Source organism: Symphalangus syndactylus, chromosome 8, assembly GCF_028878055.3.
Source record: "Symphalangus syndactylus isolate Jambi chromosome 8, NHGRI_mSymSyn1-v2.1_pri, whole genome shotgun sequence".
NCBI lineage: Eukaryota > Metazoa > Chordata > Mammalia > Primates > Hylobatidae > Symphalangus > Symphalangus syndactylus.
The window spans coordinates 46933667-46954370 of record NC_072430.2 but is presented as its reverse complement, the minus strand read 5'-3'; the positions used below and the strand labels follow the sequence as shown (position 1 = coordinate 46954370).

General features: G+C 45.0%; 1 protein-coding gene across 9 annotated transcripts in view; it reads right to left on the bottom strand.

Annotated features, from left to right (window-relative positions):
• Nucleotides 1-20704, bottom strand: part of SLC8A3 (solute carrier family 8 member A3) — a 151634-nt gene that overhangs the window by 5494 nt on the left and 125436 nt on the right. For 4 of the 9 annotated variants that reach the window (XM_055288990.2, XM_055288989.2, XM_063644376.1 and 1 more), the window contains 3 exons: nt 16753-16856; nt 2335-2459; nt 1358-1457 (listed from right to left, as the gene is read on the bottom strand). In XM_055288990.2, coding sequence (XP_055144965.1) covers nt 1358-1457; nt 2335-2459; nt 16753-16856 — 329 coding nt within the window. Of the gene's footprint in view, nt 1-1357; nt 1458-2334; nt 2460-6156; nt 6175-16752; nt 16857-19733; nt 19841-20704 lie in introns of all 9 variants that reach the window. The other 5 variants (XM_055288987.2, XM_055288988.2, XM_055288985.2 and 2 more) reach the window with 5 other exon arrangements.

The following is a 20704-nucleotide window of genomic DNA, read 5'->3' as shown; positions in this document are numbered from 1 at the left end:
ACATGGCCACTCTTCACTGGACGCCAGCAGGGCTCCTGTCAAATTTTCTGACCTGACTGCTGCAATAACCATTGTGGTTCTGGTCATTATCTGTCCCCTGAGGGATGGCTGTCATTCCAGATCATGAGAATATATTGCAGAGCCAGTGCCATCCTCCAAATACCTCATGGGAAAGAGCAGGATGGGCCTTGATTATCCTTGCCAGGAAATGTGGGCAGGGTTACCCACTAGGCAGCCCTGGAGGGGAGGGTGTCCTGAGGCATGCCTGTGCCTTGCCAATGGCAACCTCTGTCATGTTTTGGCGTAACTGGTAGAAGCTGGGTTTTGAAAGAACAGGAGCCAGAACACTTGGGTTCTCATTTCAGCTTTGCCATGAAGAAAATCTGTAAGCTGGGGTAAATCATCTCTTATTTCTGAACCTCAGGCCCCTCCTTTGTCAAAGGAGCGGGTAGATGATGTGGCCTACATTCCGTTTATTGTCTCGAGGGGCACAGTCAGGTCATCAGAGGGGGAGCTAGAAAGATCTAAAGCAGGTGATGAGAAAAGTGGGGCAGCAGAAGCAGCAGCAGCAGCAGCAGCAGCAGCAGCAAACCTCTCTTCCTGGCTGTCCTTTTGCTCTGGCTCTAGGGCCTTGGGGATATGACCCTGTGGGTTGCTATGACAACAAAGCCTCTCAATAAAAGACAAGGCCAGTAGTGCTCGGCAGTGCAAGGAGGCCTCAGTGGTGCTGAGAGGTGATAGTGGCGGTGGTTGGGAGACCTTTTCCATCCCTGTTCCAACCAGCAGTCCCCGCAGGCTGCTAGGACTCCTGGCTGTGCTGTGGGTCACTACTAAGGGAGCCTGTCAGTAAATGCTGAGGGAGGAGTTTGGAATCATCCAGGGTGTTTTGTTGGAGAGTTGATGCAACACATTTTATAAACTCCTAACTCCCACATCTCTAAATCAGAATTGTCCCACATTTTACAGAAGAGGGGGACCAAACAAATGAAAAGAAAGAATGACGGAAATCAGAATTTATTGAGTTTGGATTTTATACAAGGCTCTGTACCTTTCTACCTTTCTGAGAAAGGTAGCAATAGTTCCCCTTTGGAATGAGGACATTGAGGTCAGAGAGGGTACATTGTTCTAGTTCACACAGCAGAACAAGGATTTGAAACCGGAGATAGCCATGTTTCTCAGTTATGCCATGATTCTCTTCCAAAGTGATCCAGTGAAGCAGTAGGCACCTAGAACTAGAGCTGGGAAGACTGAACGCACAGGCCTTCCCAGGGACTGACGGGCTGTTAACGTGGCTTTATGCTTCCTTCTCAGAGGTTGCCTGCTTCTCCCAGCAAGGCCAGCCTGAGACGCTTCTCACCTGCACTGACGGTGATGGCCTCCATGAACTGGTCCCTCCAGGAATGGGTCCCCACAACCAAGGCCAGGTTTGTCTTCTTGATCAGTTTGTCCACCGTAGTCTGTTAGGAAGAGAAAAACTTGGAACCATGAGGTTAGAATGCTCAGAACCAATGAGGAGTCTGGTTCTTCAAAGGAATGAAAGATGCCCTGTCTCCAGGGTGTTCTGACAGTTATGCATAGAATGGCCTTGGGCGATCTCTTTTGGGGCAATCCTTCTGTTTCCCTTTGTTTTTGGTTGTAATCTTTTTGTTTTGTTTGAGACAGGGTCTCACTCTCTCACCCAGGCTGGAGTGCAGTGGTGCAATCATGGCTCATTGCAGCCTCAACCTCCTGGGCTCAAGCCATCCTCCCACCTCAGCCTCCTGAGTGGCTGGGACCACAGGCATGTACAACCACACAGAGCTGATTTTTATTTTGTTATATTTTTTGTAGAGATGGGGTCTCCCTATGTTGCCTAGGCTGGTCTCAAATTCTTAGGCACAAGTGATCCTCCCATCTCAGCCTCTCAAAGTGCTGAGATTACAGGTATGAGTCCCTCACTGCCTAGCCCGGTTGTGACTTTTGAAATTGACTATTTAGAATAATACAATAAAGAATAATAATAATGATGTTAATATATCTTGCCCTGTAGTAGTGAGTTTTAATATTTTTGCTTTAAAAATACAGTTAAACAATAGTAATAATACATCTCAGGACTTTCTAGTCCACTTATTTCACATTCTATATTATGTTTCCTCACAATATTCCTAGCATACAAATGGCCAGCACTATTTGTTTCATGTTACAAATGGGGAAACTGAGACCTGGGGTGGGTAAGTGATTTGTTCAGTTTCAACTTCACATATTCACTAGTGAAAGTGGAAAAAAACACCCCAGGTCTTCTGCCTCCCACTTTAATTTATTTATTATTCAATTAGACCTCACTGTTTGCCTGACCTTGAACTCATAGGACTCTTCAATGATGACTTCTAGTTTGGGGTGTTCGCCCAATACTGGCTTTCCCATCTCTGCTATCCTCTTGGCCTCCTCTTCCTCCATAGTCAGCTTCCTGTCTGTCACCTCTGCAACAAAACAAAATCAGACTCACTTTAGCACCTTTTCCATTCCCTGGAAGGATACAGCTCAGAGTATTAGGCATGGGCAGTGGGTACAAAGCAAATAACTCTTGGGAATGGGGAGTTTATATATATTTTTAGTGCCTTTTTTATGAAGTACTAAACACTTTATAACCAGACCATGAGAATGTCCCTTGCAGACTGGGATAAGCATTCCTCTTTCTCTTTTATACCTGGGTGGACAACCTGACCCAAACGTCTCCTGAGAAATAGCATCAAGTGAAGTTCTCAAGACATTCAGTGAGATGTTGGGGAACTGGGAAGAAAGGGCAAGTGTTTTGACGTTGAACTATTTTGAACAGTTGGGCCTGTTTGTTCAACCACTTCCTGTAAGAGTTCTTGAAGGTGCAGAAGTACATTTATGTACTTCAAAGGAAATGTCTACTGGTTTCACAGCATCTTGACTCATTTACCAATGGTCCCTTCTCATGTTGAACAGTTTTTTTTTTTTTCCACTTTGGCTGGTGAGTCCATTTTAAGACCACTTCTCCATGAAGACATGTTTTCTGGATTAGAGTGAAATAGAGATTGAATCTTTTTACTCCCCTTTGATTAGAAAATTACTCTTGGCAGCTTGTTTCTTTCAGAGCTCATTTAAACATCTTCCCATCCAAGTCCACATTCTCACATGCAATTAATTCTTTTATTCAGCTCCTTAATTGCTTTCTTTCCACACAGTAAACCTCCCAGGGGAATCCTGTAGTCCTTGGATAATCTCAAGGACAAAATGAATCAGAGGCCAAGAAGGTCTTTTTTCTCTAGCTGGGGAATTGGTGAAGCAAGGGCAGTCGTGAGACTCCATCTCTCGAGTTTGCGAGGAAAGAAATTCACTGAAAAGGCTATAAGCCAAGAGTTTAAGTTACCAAGCAGAGAGCCTTATATTTTATGTAAGAATTTTCTTAGTTGGCCTGCATGAAGATGGTATGAGAGTGTGTGGAGACTTCCTGAGCTCGCTGTTTTGCTCAGTGTTCAGGCACCAAACACAGAAGGCAATCCTAAAATGTCTGGGAGCTGTCCGTGGTGCTGTCTTTCCGCTAGTGCTGGTGGCCACTTTTGGAAACAATGTTTTCTCAAGGATCCATGTCTTTCTGTATATTTCCAAGTCAGCAGACATCCTCTAGCAGCCTGATTTCATTTAGTCTATTGAATTTGAGTCTCTGATTAGTTAATTCTGAAGGTAAATCTGGGTGAATCTAGGGTTCTGGCTATGAGGCCAGCAACCCTAGAAGCCAGACAGCAAGCTACTCTGGGTAAAAGCCCTTAGAAAAAGACACACAGATTCCATACTCTTTTCCTTTACTTGCAGGTTTAAGCACCATATCACAATGCCTATCTTAGCAGTGACAGTATTACTCCACTCCTTCCTCCCAATTCCCCCATGTCATATTTTATATGTGACACAATAACTTTATACCAATATAATGAGCTCTCCAGTGACATATAAATGTACCTGTCTAACCCCTTGTCTACCTATCAATCTAGCACTATATCCATTTGGCAGGATATTGATCTACTTACTGACCTGTCCACCTCTGTGGTGACAGTCAGTTTTTCCCTCTAGCTTTCTGCAAAAATCCCTTTGACAAATAACCAGTCCTCTATCTTTGGATCTCCCACAGTCCCACAGAGGCTCTCTGTATATATTTGTTAATTGATTGAGTCACATGCCTTTAGGTTAACTCTAGTTTCTAGTTTCTTGGTTTGGCAATAATTCCTGCCTTTTTCTATTTTTTTCATGATCATTCCTTTAAATTCAAATGTTGTTAATTTCTTCAGAGAATTATAGGTCTTCAATTTAGAGGACCATAGTGATTCTGATATCTTGTTTATGTGACTCCTCAGAATTTCAAGTAAAGAGAATAAATGGCAGGTGATCTAGATATTCAGACTGACTAAATAAACTCTCAGTTCTAAGAATAGGAAGAGAGGCTGGGAGGGCAGAGAAAGATAGAATATGAAAAGGATGGAAGATTGAACAAATATTGGAAGGACAAAGAGCTTGCCAGGCCAGACAAGAATAGGAAGTTGTAAACACTCTGCAGAGTGATGTAGCTGGTGCTCCTCCTGCAAGGCACCTGAGCTTGTGGGAGTAGCTCAGAATGAACATATTCGTTCTCTGTCTTTCACCACCAGGCACATTAATCATGTTTGCCTGTCCACCTAGGAAAATTAAAACTAGTATTTGAGATTTCCAACGGATTGAAAGGCTAATCAGGCGCTCCTAAATTAAAGGCTTACAGATTGAAAGAGCTAGGAAAAGAAACATTTCCTTTTTCTCATTTTAGCTTCTATTGATGTTTGCAAATATGTTAAAAGTAGAAAGAAACTTAAACTAAATCACAATCTTTCTTATGCATATATGTGAGGGGGGCGGGTGGAGAAAAGAGTTGGAACAAAGAAGCCTTACATACCTTCGCAGGCAAGAGGATGAGTGAAGTGGAGAAGAAAAACCCAATGCTATGAAATCAATACCCTGGGAGAAGAGTGAAGAACACAGGGTTGAGGGTAGCCCTTATCTTGTTGGTATTAAAAAGAAGAAAAAGCCAAGGAAGCTGGAGTAACCGTGTTTTTTCCACAAAAGAAAAATGTAGGAGTTACCTACATTTTTTTTTGTTTAAGGTTCCTAGAAGGCAAATGTCCTTACTATGTACACCACCCCCTCCTGAACCCAAGTTGTAGCCTGTAGGTGACTTCGAATACCAATGAACTCTGTAAGATGTTTTGCCTCTTAAGTGGCCTTAACATTTTTTTCTGTGTTCAAAGAACTGACGAAATGTAAGACGTTCTTTTAAAATATATTGAAACTGTCTTGTGTAGGTCACTCTGCTTGCACAAAGAGTTATAGTAGTGCTAGATATGCTGAAAATGCTTTCATATCTGCTCATGAAGTTGAATGTTGTTTATGATTGGTTTCCACTCATGCAAGCATACTCTCAAAGTAGATGTATGTCCTCTACAGCATCTAGATTCTGTGAGAATCTCTTCAAAATAAATTCTCTAAAATTTATATTTCCAGCCAGAACACTGCCCCAACCCCCCATCCTACTTCATCTTGTTCATGACACATGGGACTTTAAGGGTCAATGACAAAAGAACCAAAATTCTAGCAATTTAAGTCTCAGCTGTGATGAGATGGAAGATCTCCAGGACTGGTAAAATTCCAGATTCTTTAAAAATTGCATTTCCCATTCTCACAACAGTTTTGGTTATTTTCCTGGATCCCTTGGGATTAAAGTATTTTTTTTTTCAAATCCTATCACAATTATATTAGGAGATTCCAGCTCTGAATCTCACTGTCTCTTCCCCTGCAACATGAGATGGCAGATGAATTAAGACTCAGGAGAAGTCTATGACCCACCATCTCCTTGGTAAGCTTAATTTCTCTTCCTGGTCCCAGAGAGGATCAGCTATGCTTTTACCCACATCTACAGACAGAAGTGATGCTCAAGGAATTGCCTTCCTCACAGTTGCTTTCTCATAATTGCTTCATGTGGGAAAATAAATATCCCAGTCCTTGGGAGAAATTGTCAGGTTAACTCGAGCCTGCAGTTCTTATTCAATAAATCAAAGGACGTTGGTCTTAAACCAAATAACGGCACTAGCAAGAAGTCGAAAGAAAAGAGGGGGACAAGACCCCTCTTACCTGGAGATAACAGGAGCGCTGTTTGCAAATGGATACCAGACAAGTGGAAGAAGAGGAAAGAGCATTAAGGTCCCATCTTGAAAGTACCCCCAGGTTTTGTGGTTGCTGGCAGCATAAGGAAAGCAGTGAGCTTAGTAGGTGAGAGCTCAGCAGCCACATGCAAAAAGCAGCCTTTGGAGCACGCACAGAGCAGCAGCCAGGGGTGTGAGCAGCCGGAGAGGCTGCTGAGCACCAGGGCCCTGGTGAAGGCATTTGTTCCCATGATTTCCCGGCTACCCTAAGGGCTACGAATGGAGGAATGAGGATGGGGAACCAAGTGGGTGGGTTGGTCACTCATGACTGTGTAGGATATGAGGTTATCACATCCATTCTGTGAAAAAAAAAGAGTGAGAATCCAGTTATCATGAAAACTGTGTAAATTGCAACCCTGCCAGAGTAGCTAACTTATGAGTGGCAAAAATGACCATGGGGCATGAATGGGAGCTCAAGGAAATGGGTAGCATTGTGTAAGAGTGGAACAGTGCCCAGGTCTATGTCTTCCATCCTTAATGACTTAGCTAAACTCATGCTCAGCTTCTCAGTGCCCATAAGGTTTCCATGACCACAAATGCCTTCCTAGCTACCACGTTGACTAGAACTTTGATTTCCCCTAAAAGAATGACTTAGCAAAAAGGTAAGTCCTGCAGAATGTTTTCCTTGAATGGTTTGTCTTTACCATAGATATATCCTGGAGGTTAGGACTATGGGCTCCTCCCATTTTGTATCACCTCTGCTTAGCAAAGTCCCTGCATGTGGTAGTGTTCAATTAAGTTTGGCTGTTTGCTGTCTATTTTGGCAAATGTCTTTTCCATAGATCTCATGGTGCTGCATCTCTGGTTGGGTGATCTTTCTGTTTCAGAAAGGACAGGCTAAATCAGAGTCCAGGTATTCTGGAACAGAGAAACTGTCATACCAACAGCTATACATAGATGAGAGATGACAAATGCAAGGTCCCTATGTGGATTGGGAAACTGAGTTAAAGACACACCCAATACAGGTTGTCTCTAGCCCTTGAATTTGTAGTTATGCTGAACCCTCTTAGAGTTTAAGATCTAAGAATTAAGGAAACTCTTGTGACACACCACATTTTCATTCTATGATATCTTAGTATAGCCCCTCACTCCTTGGCTCTCAGATAAAGGTCTGGGAAGAGCTTGCCACATATTCATGGTATAGTTGGTGACTGATAGAGATTGCTGATGAAGGAGTGTGTGTTGTGGGGGAACCAGGGGGGACATGTCTGTGAATCACTTTTTTTCTAAGAATCTGTAGGAATGCAACTCAGGCCTGTGATCAGTCATCCTATATTCACAGCCACTGGGACATACGTGGATCCAGAGTCTGCATGATACATAAACAAGGCAGTTCACTTTTTTAGGTATCTCCCATGTAGAATTCCAAAGGTTAATGGATCAATGGCTTTCCTCACTGCATTGAGATAGATAGATATAGATAGGCATTGATAGATAGATAGATAGATAGATAGATAAGAGCTTGTTTTTCTGCTCCTTCCAGGAGTTTGCATGGAAGAGCTCCTCCTGGCCTCCATGTTGCAGGGGAGATCAGAGATCCCAGCACATAAATAAACACAGGTGGGCCAGACAAAGGCAGCTCTTCCAGAAAGGTCCCTGATGCCCTGGTTTTCACTCATACATGCCACCGAACATCTGGCCCATCCCTAGAGTAGTGAGAAGGACTGCAGTTGGCTGGAATTCCATCATTCTCTGGTCATTGTCTCCATGAATCCAAGACTTTCTGCTCAGCAGTTATAGATGGGTCATCGAGATCTGGGTAGGCCAGCTTTGACTGATACAATACCTCGAGGGTGTTTTTCCTGCTGCTGCTCATGAGAGAAGCTGGAGCTGAACTTTCCCCTCTATTGATCCCCCGGGTCAGGTGAGAGTCATTTATTCCTGCTCAGACACTCCAGGGACAAGCTGGAAAGAGCATAGGACTGTGAGTAATTAGGAAGCATCTGGGCAGCTTGTCAAGATGAGCCCACAGATGTGGAAAAAGGAGGACCAAACAGGCCCTTTCATGCGCGTCCGTGTAAAGAGACCACCAAACAGGCTTTGTGTGAGCAATAAAGCTTTTAATCACCTGGGTGCAGGTGGGCTGAGTCCGAAGAGAGAGTCAGGGAAGAGAGATAGGAGTGGGGCCATTTTATATGATTTGGGTAGGTAAAGGAAAATTACAGTCAAAGGGGGATTGTTCTCTGGCAGGAAGTAGTGGGGGTCACAAGTTGCTCAGTAGGGGAGCTTTTGAGACAGAATGAGCCAGGAGAAGGGATTTCACAAGACAATGTCATCAGTTAAGGCAGGAACAGGTCATTTTCACTTTTGTGGTGGAATGTCATCAGTTAAGGCAGGAACCGACCATCTGGATGTGTAGGTGCAGGTCACAGGGGATATGATGGCTTAGCTTGGGCTCAGAGGCCTGACATTCCTGTCTTCTTATATTAATAAGAAAAATAAAATGAAATAGTGGTAAAGTGTTGGGATGGCGAAAATTTGGGGGTATGGTATGGAGAGATAATGGGCGATGTTTCTCAGGGCTGCTTTGAGTGGGATTAGGGGCGGCGTGGGAACCTAGAGTGGGAGAGACAAAGCTAAAAGAAGATTTTGTGGTAAGTGGTGATATTGTGGGGTTGTTAGAAGAAACATTTGTCGTGTAGAATTATTGGTGATGGCCTGGATATGGTTTTGTATGAATTGAAAAACTAAATGGAATAACAGAAGGAGAAAAACAGGTATAAAAGGTCTAAGAATTGGGACGACTCAGGACATCTGATTAGAGAGTGCCTAAGGAGATTCAGTATAGTCCTGCCAGCAAAGATTATTTATTTACTTCAAGAGTTAAGAGTGGCAGTTTGGGGATAGCACCAGGAGATATCAGCTGTGATGGCTTGGAGAAACAGTATAAACTGGCAGTGTAAACAAGAGCAAGGCATGTATGAGTAGTTGAGAATGGTGAATAGGAGTATGACTAGACAGAAGATAGTAGGGATGACAAGTTTTCTTGGGGCACAGTCTAAGTTGATCTGGTGTCTGGAATGAGACTGGGGCCTAATAAAAAGGAGTGTCTACACAGGAGCTCAAATAGGCTGTACTTTGTAGCATTCTGAGGACAGGTCTGACTTCTGAGAAGGGAAAGTGGTAAAAGTATTGTCCAGTCCTTTTTAAGTTGGTAGCTGAGCTTGGTGAGGTGTGTTTTTAAAAGACCTTCAGTCCGTTCTACTTTTCCTGAAGATGGAGGACTGTAAGGGATATAAAGCTTTCACTGAATACTAAGAGCCTAAAAAACTGCTTGGCTGATTTGACTAATAAAGGCTGGTCTGTTATCAGACTGTATAGAGGTGGGAAGGCTAAACTGAGGAATTATGTCTGAGAGAAAGGAAGAAATGACTGCGGTGGCCTTCTCAGATCCTGTAGGAAAGGCCTGTACCTATCCAGTGAAAGTGTCTACCTAGACTAAGAGGTTATTTAGTTATCTGACTCAGGGCATGTTGAGTAAAGCTAATTTGCCAGTCCTGGGTGGTGGCAAATCCTTGAGCTTAATGTGTAGGGAAGGGAGGGGTCCTGAATAATCCCTGAGGAGTAGTAGAATAGCAGATGGAACACTGAGAAGTTATTTCCTTGAGGATAGATTTCCATGATGGAAAGGAAATGAGAGGTTCTAAGAGGTGGGCTAGTGGCTTGTACTATAGCATAGCCTGCCTTTGCTGGTGTGTGGCGATTAGGCCTGGTGGAACCGCCATCAATAAATCAAGCGTGATCAGGGTGAGGAACAGGAAAGAAGGAAATATGGGGAAATGGGGTGAATGTCAGGTGGATCAGAGAGATACAGTCATGGGGGTCAGGTGTGGTATCAGGAATAATGTGGGAGGCCAGATTGAAGTCCGGGCCAGGAACAATGGTAATTGTGGGACTTAACAAAGAGTGAGTACAGCTGAAGGATCTGGGGAACAGAAAGTATATGCATCAGGTATGAGGAAGAAAATAGATTTTGGAAGTTATGAGAAATGTAAAGAGTAAGTTGAGCGTAGTTTGTGATTTTGAGGGCCTCTAAAATTATTAGGGTGGCAGCAGCCACTGCACAGAGACATGAGGGCTAGGCTAAAACAGTAAAGTCAAGTTGTTTGCACAAAAAGGCTACAGGGTGCGGTCCTGGCACTTGTGTAAGAATTCTGACCGCCGTAACCATGCCTAGGAAGGAAAGGAGTTGTTGTTTTGTAAGGGATTGAGGTTTGGGAGATTAATCAGACACAATCAGCAGGGAAAGCACGTGTGTTTTTATGAGAATTATGCCGAGATAGGTAACAGGTGAGGATGAAATTTGGGCTTGACTGAAGTAATGGGGCCTGTCTGTGAAGCCTTGCGGCAGTATAGCCCAGGTAATTTGCTGAGCCTAATGGGTGTCAGGGTCAGTCCAAGTGAGAGCGAAGAGAGGTTGGGATGACGGGTGCAAAGGAATAGTAAAGAAAGCATGTTTGAGATCTAGAACAGAATAATGGGTTGTAGAGGGAGGTATTGAGGATAGGAGAATATATGGGTTTGGCACCATGGGGTGGATAGGCAGAACAATTTGGTTGATAAGGCGCAGATCCTGAACTAACTTGTAAGGCTTGTCTGGTTTTAGGTCAGGTAAAATGGGGGAATTGTAAGGAGAGTTTATAGGCTTTAAAAGGCCATGCTGTAGCAGGCGAGTGATAGCAGGCTTTAATCCTTTCAAAGCATGCTGTGGGATGGGATATTGGCATTGAGTGGGGTAAGGGTAATTAGGTTTTAATGAGATGGCAAGGGGTGCATGATCGGTCGCCAAGGAGAGAGTGGAGGTATCTTATACTTATGGGTTAAGGTGGGGGAATACAAGAGGAGGACGCAAAGGAGGCTTTGGATTGGGAAGAAGGGCAGCAATGAGATGTAGCTGTAATCCAGGAATAGTCAGGGAAGCAGATAATTTAGTTAAAGTGTCTCAGCCTAATAAGGGAACTGGGCAGGTGGGGATAACTAAAAGGAGTGCTTAAAAGAGTATTGTCTAAGTTGGCAGTAGAGTTGGGGACTTTTAAGAGGTTTAGAAGCCTGGATGTCAATACCCACAACAGTTATGGAGGCAAGGGAAACAGGCCCTTGAAAAGAAGGTAATGCGGAGTGGGTAGCCTCGGTATTGATGAAGAAGGGGGCGGACTTACCCTCCACTGTGAGAGTTACCTAAAGCTCGGCGTCCGTGGTGGTCTACGGGGCTTCAGAGGCGATCAGGTAGCGTCAGTCTTCAGCCGCTAAGCCGAGAAGGAGTCAGTCAGAGAGCCTTCGGCCAGAGTTCCAGGGGCTCTGGGAGTGGCTGCCAGGTGAGTTGAACAGTCCGATTTCTATTGGGGTCCCGCACAGATGGGACATGGCTTAGGAGGAATCCTGGGCTGCAGGCATTCCTTGGCCTGGTGGTCAGATTTCTGGCACTTGTAGCAAGCTCCTGGGGGAGGCAGGCCTGGAGGAATGCCTGGCCGCTGTGGTTCAGGCGTTTGGAAGTTCTTGTGTGCTGGAGATGTGGCTGGGGTTTGTCTCACAGTGGAGGCAAGGAATTGCAGCTTCTTTCTATTATTGTACACCTTGAAGGCGAGGTTAATTAAATCCTGTTGTGGGGTTTGAGGGCCGGAATTTGATTTTTGGGGTTTTATTTAATGTCGGGAGCAGATTGGGTAATAAAATGTATATTGAGAATAAGATGGCCTTTTGACATTTTAGGGTCTAGGGCTGTAAAGCGTCTCAGGGTTGCTGCCAAACGAGCCATGAACTGGGCTGGATTTTTATATTTGATGAAAAAGAGCCTAAATGCTATCTGATTTGGGATAAGGAAAAAGGAGCATTAACCTTGGCTATGCCTTTAGCTCCAGCCACCTTTTTAAGAGTAAATTGCTGGGCAGGTGGGGGAGGGCTAGTCATGGAATGAAACTGTAAGCCGGACCGGGTGTGAGGAGGGGAGGTGATAAAAGGATTATAGGGTGGAGGAGCGGAGGCTGAGGAAGAATTGGGACCTAGCTCAGCCTGGCGAGGAGCAGCCTGGGGAGGAGGGGAGAGGTTAGATGGGTCTGTAGAAAAGGAAGATTAGAAAGACTCAGTGACACTTGGGGTTGGGACTGAGGGGACAGGTGGGCAGGAAAGAAGGAAGATTTGGGATGAGTTGCATTGGGAACAGAGACTAGAGAGAGACTGATGTGTAAAAGAACTCCTGGACGTCAGGCATCTCAGACCATTTGCCTATTTTACGACAAGAATTATTTAGATCTTGCAGGATGGAAAAATTGAAAGTGCCATTTTCTAGCTATTTGGAACTACTGTTGAGTTTGTATTGGTTTCAAGCAGCATTGCAGAAGAAAATAAGATGCTTAGATTTTAGGTCAGGTGAGAGTTGAAGAGGTTTTAAGTCTTTAAGAACACAGGCTAAGGGAGAAGAAGGAGGAATTGAGGGTGGAAGGTTGCCCATAGTGAAGCCCAGAGAAAAGAGAGTAGAGACACGGAGGGAAGGGGTTTGGGGGTTCTTACCCTCCAGAAAAGCAGGAAAGGGGTCGGGGCACAGAGATACGAGGTCGGGGCATGGAAATCAGGGATCAGGGCATAGAGATATAAGAGGTCGGGGCACGGAAATAAGGGATCGGGGCACAGAGATATAAGAGGTTGGGGCATGGAAATAAGGGATCAGGGCACAGAGATATAAGAGGTTGGTGCACGGAAATAAGGGATCGGGCACAGACATATAAGGGGTTGGGGTACTTGCCCCTCTGCCAGAAAAGCGGTACTTGCTGCTAAGGGTGAAGGAGAAGGGGTTGGGGGTTTCTTGCCCCCCAGAAAGGCGGAGAAGGGACAGAGACACAGAGAGAAGGGGTTGGGGTACTTGCCCCTTCCCCAGAAAAGTGGGACTTGCTGCTAAGGGTGAAGGACCAAGGCAGGCATCCCTGCATGGTATGACACCTCTGAAACCTGGGTGAATAATCAGAGAGGTGTTCCTGCAATGATTAAACACCAAGGGAAGGCTGCCTTCCCTAGTCTGTGACTGGCGCCAGAGTTTTGGGTCCATGGATAAAACGTGTCTCCTTTATCTCTACCAGAAAATGAAAGGAATTGAAATTAAGAGAAGAGAGAGATTGAAGAGTGGAAAGGAGAAAGTGGTTGAGGGATAGTGAGAGAGGTTGGAGAAGAGAGTAAGAAGAGGCCGCTTACCCGATTTAAAACTGGTGAGATGTTTCTTGGGCTGGTCAGTCTGAGGACCTGAGGTCGTAGGTGGATCTTTCTCACGGAGCAAAGAACAGGAGGACAGGGGATTGATCTCCCAAGGGAGGTTCCCCGATCCGAGTCACAGCACCAAATTTCATGTGCGTCCGTGTAAAGAGACCACCAAACAGGCTTTGTTTGAGCAATAAAGCTTTTAATCACCTGGGTGCAGGCGAGCTGAGTCCAGAAAGAGAGTCAGCGAAGAGAGATAGGGGTGGGGCCATTTTATAAGATTTGGGTAGGTAAAGGAAAATTACAGTCAAGGGGGGTTGTTCTCTGGCAGGAAGGAGTGGGGGTCACAAGGTGCTCAGTAGGGGAGCTTTTGAGCCAGGATGAGCCAGGAGAAGGAATTTCACAAGACAATGTCATCAGTTAAGGCAGGAACAGGCCATTTTCACTTTTGTGGTGGAATGTCATCAGTTAAGGCAGGAACCGGCCATCTGGATGTGTACGTGCAGGTCACAGGGGATATGATGGCTTAGCTTGGGCTCAGAGGCCTGACATTCCAGCAGTCTTGATTATGTTGCTCAGTGTTGCTCTCAGAAGTCTACTTCTAGACTCCAGAGTAACTGTGTTTCCTATTCAGTCTCTCTTTTTTCCTTCCCTTTTTTCCATCACCCAGCTCATCCAGAGCTTTTAATCTCAACTCTGAAGTCTGTTTTGTTTGCCAAAAATAGAGTCTCCTATTTCAAATCCAGTCTCATTTTTCAGACTCTCCCATGCAGTAGTGATAATGAAAAGCAATTTCCACGGTTCTGTCTCTCACTCTGAGGACAGCAGGGAATTCTGGAAATTTGGATGGGTTTCCATTTGCTTCTGAGTCTAGACAATCAGGTTTTATGACCTTTCACCTTATGGTCTAATGTCAAAATACGGGAAGGACTGAAGAAACTGGAAATTAACCCCCTAGAAAACATAGGCAATAAAATAAGCAGCTGGGAAATTGACACATTTCTTGTTGGCACTGTTCATCTTGGCATCTTGGTCACTGGGGAGATCTGGGGGCACACCACACAGATAGCTTGCTGAAATCCTTGTCTTCTCACCTACTCCCTCCACGAGGGCATTGCTGACATTTCCTTGGACAAAGAATCCAGTGCAAAACAGGAAGATGTCCTCGAATGGGGATTAGCCAAAGACATTTGCATTTGGTTAGGTCTTTTGAAGACTTATCTTGGGTCACTCTCTGTCCTGCTGTTGGTAGAGGTTTTTAAGGGAGGCATAAAAGAAGAGCCTCTTTACTGGTGGAATAAAGGCATATATGGACTTCCAATCTCTTCCTCTTGTCTGGAGCCGCTGCCTTCCTTCCTGTATGCTGTACAACCCTTTGTGCTGCTTTCATTTGCATCTAAGTAGTTTGGACTGTGGAAACTGATGAAGGTGACTTACAGTTGGCCTTGGGTACCTGCTGCTTCCAACTAATTATGAATACGTGGAATAAATGCTCAAGGGAGGTGGGAATGAGGTAGGGCAGGTGCTGAGGCAACCTCTGAGAATATTGTTGGTGGCAGGAACTGGAAGTTGCGCAAGAATACAATGTGGGAAACAATGGAACCAGAGATAATTTCTTCCAGCATTTTTTGGCAGTCAGGCTGAGGGCAACATTTTATTGAGTGGCGAAGAAGAGAACCAGCAATGGAAGATGGAGAGGAGTTCTGCCCCTAGAGCATCAGGTGTGTCCAAACCAGTGCAGGCACAGAAGTGGTCAGCTCTGCAGGAGAGTCCCCGGCAGACAATGAGAACTGACCAATCACACTGAGAAGGCCTGTAGAGGATCCTTTGGGAATGTTGTTGCTGAATCTCTTAGATCTGTCCTCATGTGGAAAGTTTTATGCTGCTCTTTGTCACATGAATATGAACTAATTGCAGTATATCACTCCTTTTTGACAAACAGGTGTATTTCACTGCTCCATTTGCTAGGAGGCTCCCAGCAGCATGTCTCTCCCGAATGGGAGTGTGAATGTCCCCTTGCTATTTCCCAGGAGCACCCTAACCCATTCCCACATCTATGCCTCCAACACATTCAAAGTAGTGGCTTCCAATCATTTTCTTCAAGGGAAGAAATCCTTCCTTACTTCTACCCTGGTTGCAACACAATCAGCCCCTTAGGGATGAGCTCCTGGCAGGTATTCTCAGATGCAGGTCCTGAGGAAAGCAGATGAGGCCACTTCTCTAGTGTGGGATGAGGATATCTTGGGATCTGAGCGATGTGTTCTTTTGCAGATGCCAAGCAAAGGCAGACATCTGTGAACCTCTCAACACCTGCCTTTCAGGGATCAGCACTAACTGCATCATTTAGAGTCTCTTCTGTTGGAAAATCCACAAGTCAACACTCCAGGCCTGCCCAATGTTAGTCCTTTTCTGGGGCCCCTGGCTACGGGAATTTTCATACCTGGAACTATTTCCTTCCCTTTGGGAACTCTCAATTTTCTGCTTTAGAGGTTGCATTGTCCCAAAGTAGCCTGAATAAGGTACCCAACCTTGGGCTAGGAACATAGAATCGGATGGGGTGGGATGCCCAGAGGAGGAAGAATAGCTCAGGATTCCAGATAGCATGATTACCCCAGAAGTCAACTCTCTCTCCGAGAGCTCTCAGAAGCCGTGGCCTCTGACAGTTGGTACACTTTCCCATGCCACGGTCTGCCCAACTGTGAAACAGCCAGATAATACACTTACCTCCTCGAAGGTAACCTGCCAAGCATTCAAAGGAAGTTGGGGAATGCAGCAGAAAACTGTCAAAGCATCATTGCAACCCAGGCCCCAACCCCCATCCCAGACCCTCCCACATTCAATCCAGGCTAAAGAGTGAGGGGTGGCAGGGGAGGAAGGCAGGGAGGGGCACAGGCATGCATCACATCACATTCCTTTCTTTTTCTTCTCCTCCCCACCCACCAAGGAATTTTCACATTTACAGGTTACAGTGTAGGGGTGGGGTGGGGGAGAGTGCAGGGGCCCATGGCAATTGAATAATTGAAAATTGTAGCAAAAGAGGGAAATAACTCATTAGGGTAATGAGGAGTTGAGGCTGCAGTGCTGCCCAGAAGGCGGGAAAGGAGGAATTTGGAATAAGCTGAGGCTAAGAAGGCAGAGATGATACCGAAACAGGGTGAGAGCGAGAATACAGGAGGGAAAAGAATAAAAAAATCCATTGGTCAAAAACAGAAAGGAGGAGAAGGGAAGAAAAGGAGGGAGACAAAAATATAGTTGCTTTTTCTTTTTTGTTGTTGTTCTTCAGTTTGTTTTAATTTTTTCTTTCTTTTTTTTGTGGTTTTGTTTTTAAAGAATCTCACACCTGATATTCCACGTTCCATCCATTTCGGTTCACCAAGGGCAATGAAGAAATTCTCTTGCCTTTCGTATTCCTCCTCATCTACTATTTTAACCCTTATGGTTTTCCTGTAGGGACAACAAGAGAGAGAGTGTATCGACTGGGTCGGTAGATTGGTTGGTCACCTGGAGCACAGCCTTTAAAATCATTCCCCATCATTCCTGGTACATGCAGTCCAGTCCCACCATGGTGGCTTTTGACAGGACCATGGTGGATTGTGTTGTTCTCAGGTAATAAATGGTCTTAGCTTTTCTTGTCTTCTTAGTCATAGTTGTTCTTATGGGTGAGAGGGGCAGGGAGCCAGGAGGCAAGGAGAGGTGGGCAAAGGAAGGGAGCCAGAAGGACAGGAGGGGAGGAGAAGGCAGAAGGCAGGTAATGGTGAGGAGGAGTCATTTTAGACCTTGCCAACAGTTAGTAGGAAGTGAGTTGGGCAGCACATTCCACTGGGTGTCACACGGTAACAGTGGCATTTCTCTGGGCAACAGGTAAACTACTAACCCACTGGGAATAACCCAGGGTCTTCCCACAAGAGGGAATATGTCAACAGAACCCAGGGCTGGTGTCCCTTCTTTGTGTCTATACTCACTTCCATTGTGAGTTTCAGAAAGAAAATTTTAAAAGAAAAGTATTTATGAGGAAGGGAAACCAGAGAGAGGAAGAGAGGAGGGAGAGAGAGAGAGTGAGAGAGAAAGAGAAAGAGGGAGAGAGAGAGAGAGAGAGAAGAAAGGGAGGCAGAATTGTGTGATCTTTCTCATTCTTTATCTCACAGGGCTTCAGTGGTGGGAACTAAAATAAATATGTATTAACCACAGTATGACATAGGAATCCTTTACGATTTACAGCCGATGCACTTCTGGGAAAATGTGAAGAAAATGATGTAAATCATCACATTCTAAATCACCTTTGGGCTTCTATCACTTAGGAGTGATGTGTCCCAAAACTGGTTTCCTCAATGTGAATTATGGGTCTGGGGCACAAGGTGATGGAAGTTTCTGTTCATCTCTGGGTATCTCAACAAAACATAGCATCTTTTAAAAACAAATCACCCAGGGAAGAAAAGGTTCCTTGAAATTCACTGCCCTCCAAAGACTGGCTCTTTGTTATGTGGAGAGGTTGCCGTGTGGGCCTTGTTCTTCCTATGTGGTTTCTTCTGGTCCTTCATGGAATCACAATGGTGGCCAGCAGGTCCTACTAGTGAGCCAGGATTGTAATTTTCTGCTTTGTTTTTCTTTTTCTTTTTTTTTTTGGCAGGGGCCAGGGGCGGGGGGGAGATTGGAGGAGGGGAGGCCTAAGAACTAAATGCTCTAAAGGGTAAAGAGCATTTACCTAAATGTCTCTTCAAATCCTCTGATGTTCCTGCTACATTCTGTGGGCGTGCTCGGCTTTGCCATTTATAATGTAGTAGACTGACACGAGGGGGCTTGTAGGGCACAGGACTTGCTGTGCATTTGTGGTGTGTGTACTTTACAAGTACAGTCACATGCCACATAAAAACGTTTCGCTCAATGACAGACCACATCTACAATAGTGGTCCCATAAGGCTCTATACTACCATATTTTTACTGTACCTTTTCTAAGTCTAGATATGTTTAGATACAAAAATACCATTGTGCTACAGTTGCCTGCAATATTCAGTACAAGCACGTGCTGTACAGGTTTGTGGCCTAGGAGCAATAGGCCCACATAGTCCAGGTGTGTCGTAGGCTACACCATCTAGGTTTGTGAAAGTACACTCTAGAATTTTCCCATGATGACAAAATTGCTTAAGGACACATTCCTCAGAATGTATCCTTATTGCTAAGTGATGCACAACTGTACATTTTTATTACCTTTTTGGGTACTTCTTTTGACATCTTTTTATACCTTGCTCAGTGGACAAAAGACAAGGTCATTGATTGTCAAGAGGCATTTTTTGGGATTATTTCTGTTGGCCCTAGATATGGGACCCCAGGGCTGTCTACAAGGTGTGAGCCTGTTTTTCTGCTGCAGGAACTCTGCTGTGGGATGGGATTGGGGTGCTCTGTGATCACAGGCATGGACTGGAAGGCATGAGGGATGGCTTGGAAGGTGAAGGAACATTGCCCTCAGTACTGGCAGCTCCCTGCTTCCACAGTGTGATCTATTCAGGAAAGGACTTCCTGACGTGCCTATTGGAGGCCGTGGGATGTATGGGGTCATTGAAGTTGAAGGCAAAGGTTCCATCCACTCTGAGAAGCCCCATGGACTTCTTGGGGAAGCTTCCATTTAGGTCAGGATGATCTCCACCACTATTCTAACTCTCTGCCTCCACATCTGGGTGTTCTCAATAGGAAAAACATAGGAAGACAAATGGATATTTGACCTAGATCTGGAACTCAAACCTGTACTTTCAGCTTACTCAAGGTCAGGAGGAGAAACAAGTCTTGATAGTAGCAACATGGCAGATAAGGTGGCTCCTAAAGCCTGCTTTTGGGAGGGGAATCAACTATAATCCAAATACATTGATTCTCAACTTCCTGGGACTCTAAGTTTAGCCCTGAGAATAACCGCCCCGTGAAAATCTGTGCTGAGAGCCTGTTTCTCAGTGCTGCTCTTCTGCCTGGTGCTGGGCTATCTGGTCCCTTTGCCCCCATTTATACCCAGCCATTCTGGAGAAGCCAAGAGCCACACATGATACTCCCAGCATTTTGGCTCTTTCTTTCCCCATACTCATTTCCTTATCCCAGAACAATTACCATCGGGCTTGAGCATCCCTCGTATGGATGCCATGTGTCAGGCTTGCAGGTGTGAGGACAGACGAGAGGGAGGAGTGAAAAGAGAGCAGAAGACAGAGCAAGAGAGGAGACAAGGGAAAGGGAACCAGAGAGGTGGAAGACAAGAGGAGGAGGAGACAAATGGGTTGGAGATGAAGAAACAGAAGAGGAGAGAAGAATGTTAGTGTTAGTGTGGAGGACAGGGTACTACACCTTTCTGAAAACTCATATCCACCATGCGGGGACCCATCATCTCAATGAAGTAATTCTTGTTTTTCTCATACGCCTCATCATCAATTACCTTGATGTGAACTGTTTTGCTGTGGATGGAAAAATAAGTATCATAAGCAAGGAGTAGAGTGTGGGACAAGTCAGCCAGGAGACAAAAACAGGAAGAGAAGGAAACAGTTAAAAGATTCAGAAAGGTCCAAGTTTGCCCCAACACCACAGGGGCACAGAGGAAAGTGGCTGCCCGTGGATCCCTCCAGCCTCACTGGGCTCCTCCTGGGCTTTGTGCTGCTTCATGGCATGAGCATATTTGAAGACTGAAAAGAAAGAGCTCAAGCTTCACAGCCAAGGGCTCTGAGTTCTAATCCTGGATAGGCTGTGTAATCTTGGACAAACAATTTAACTGAAAAACAAACAGGATGAATCATGCTTACAGCATCCCAGGGCAATTATGAGAGCAATGAAATAACGTACACATAAAGGCTCGGCCACTAAGGTCCTCCCATGTTTGCTTCCTTATTAGTCTTGCTTTTGAGACAAGGGAAAATTTTTTGACTTTTGTAATCAGCTGACGTTGATCCAAATGGTTTATTTCATAAGAGCAGAAAGGGACAAACTGGTTTGTGGAAATCTTGCCCAGAAATAGTAGAACTTCTCTTTTTCTGTATGGCAGTGACTATCCCATGGGAGCCGGCGGGAGGGTTGGGTCGGGGGCGGTGAGGGGGTGGGGGCCGGGGGGAAATTTGGCTCATGTCACACATTCTGGCAATTCACAGAGGGCCTCAAAAGCTACTGACACTATCTCCAAACAGGCTTCTGCAGTCACAGGGATGAGCCAGCTGGATCACATTAACTCTAGGGCTCTCAGAATTACGATTCCTTTCTCAGTCCTACGACGATTTTGTGGCTAGCACAATTATATTGCTTTTCATGTTAAAAGGTATTAGTTTGTTAAT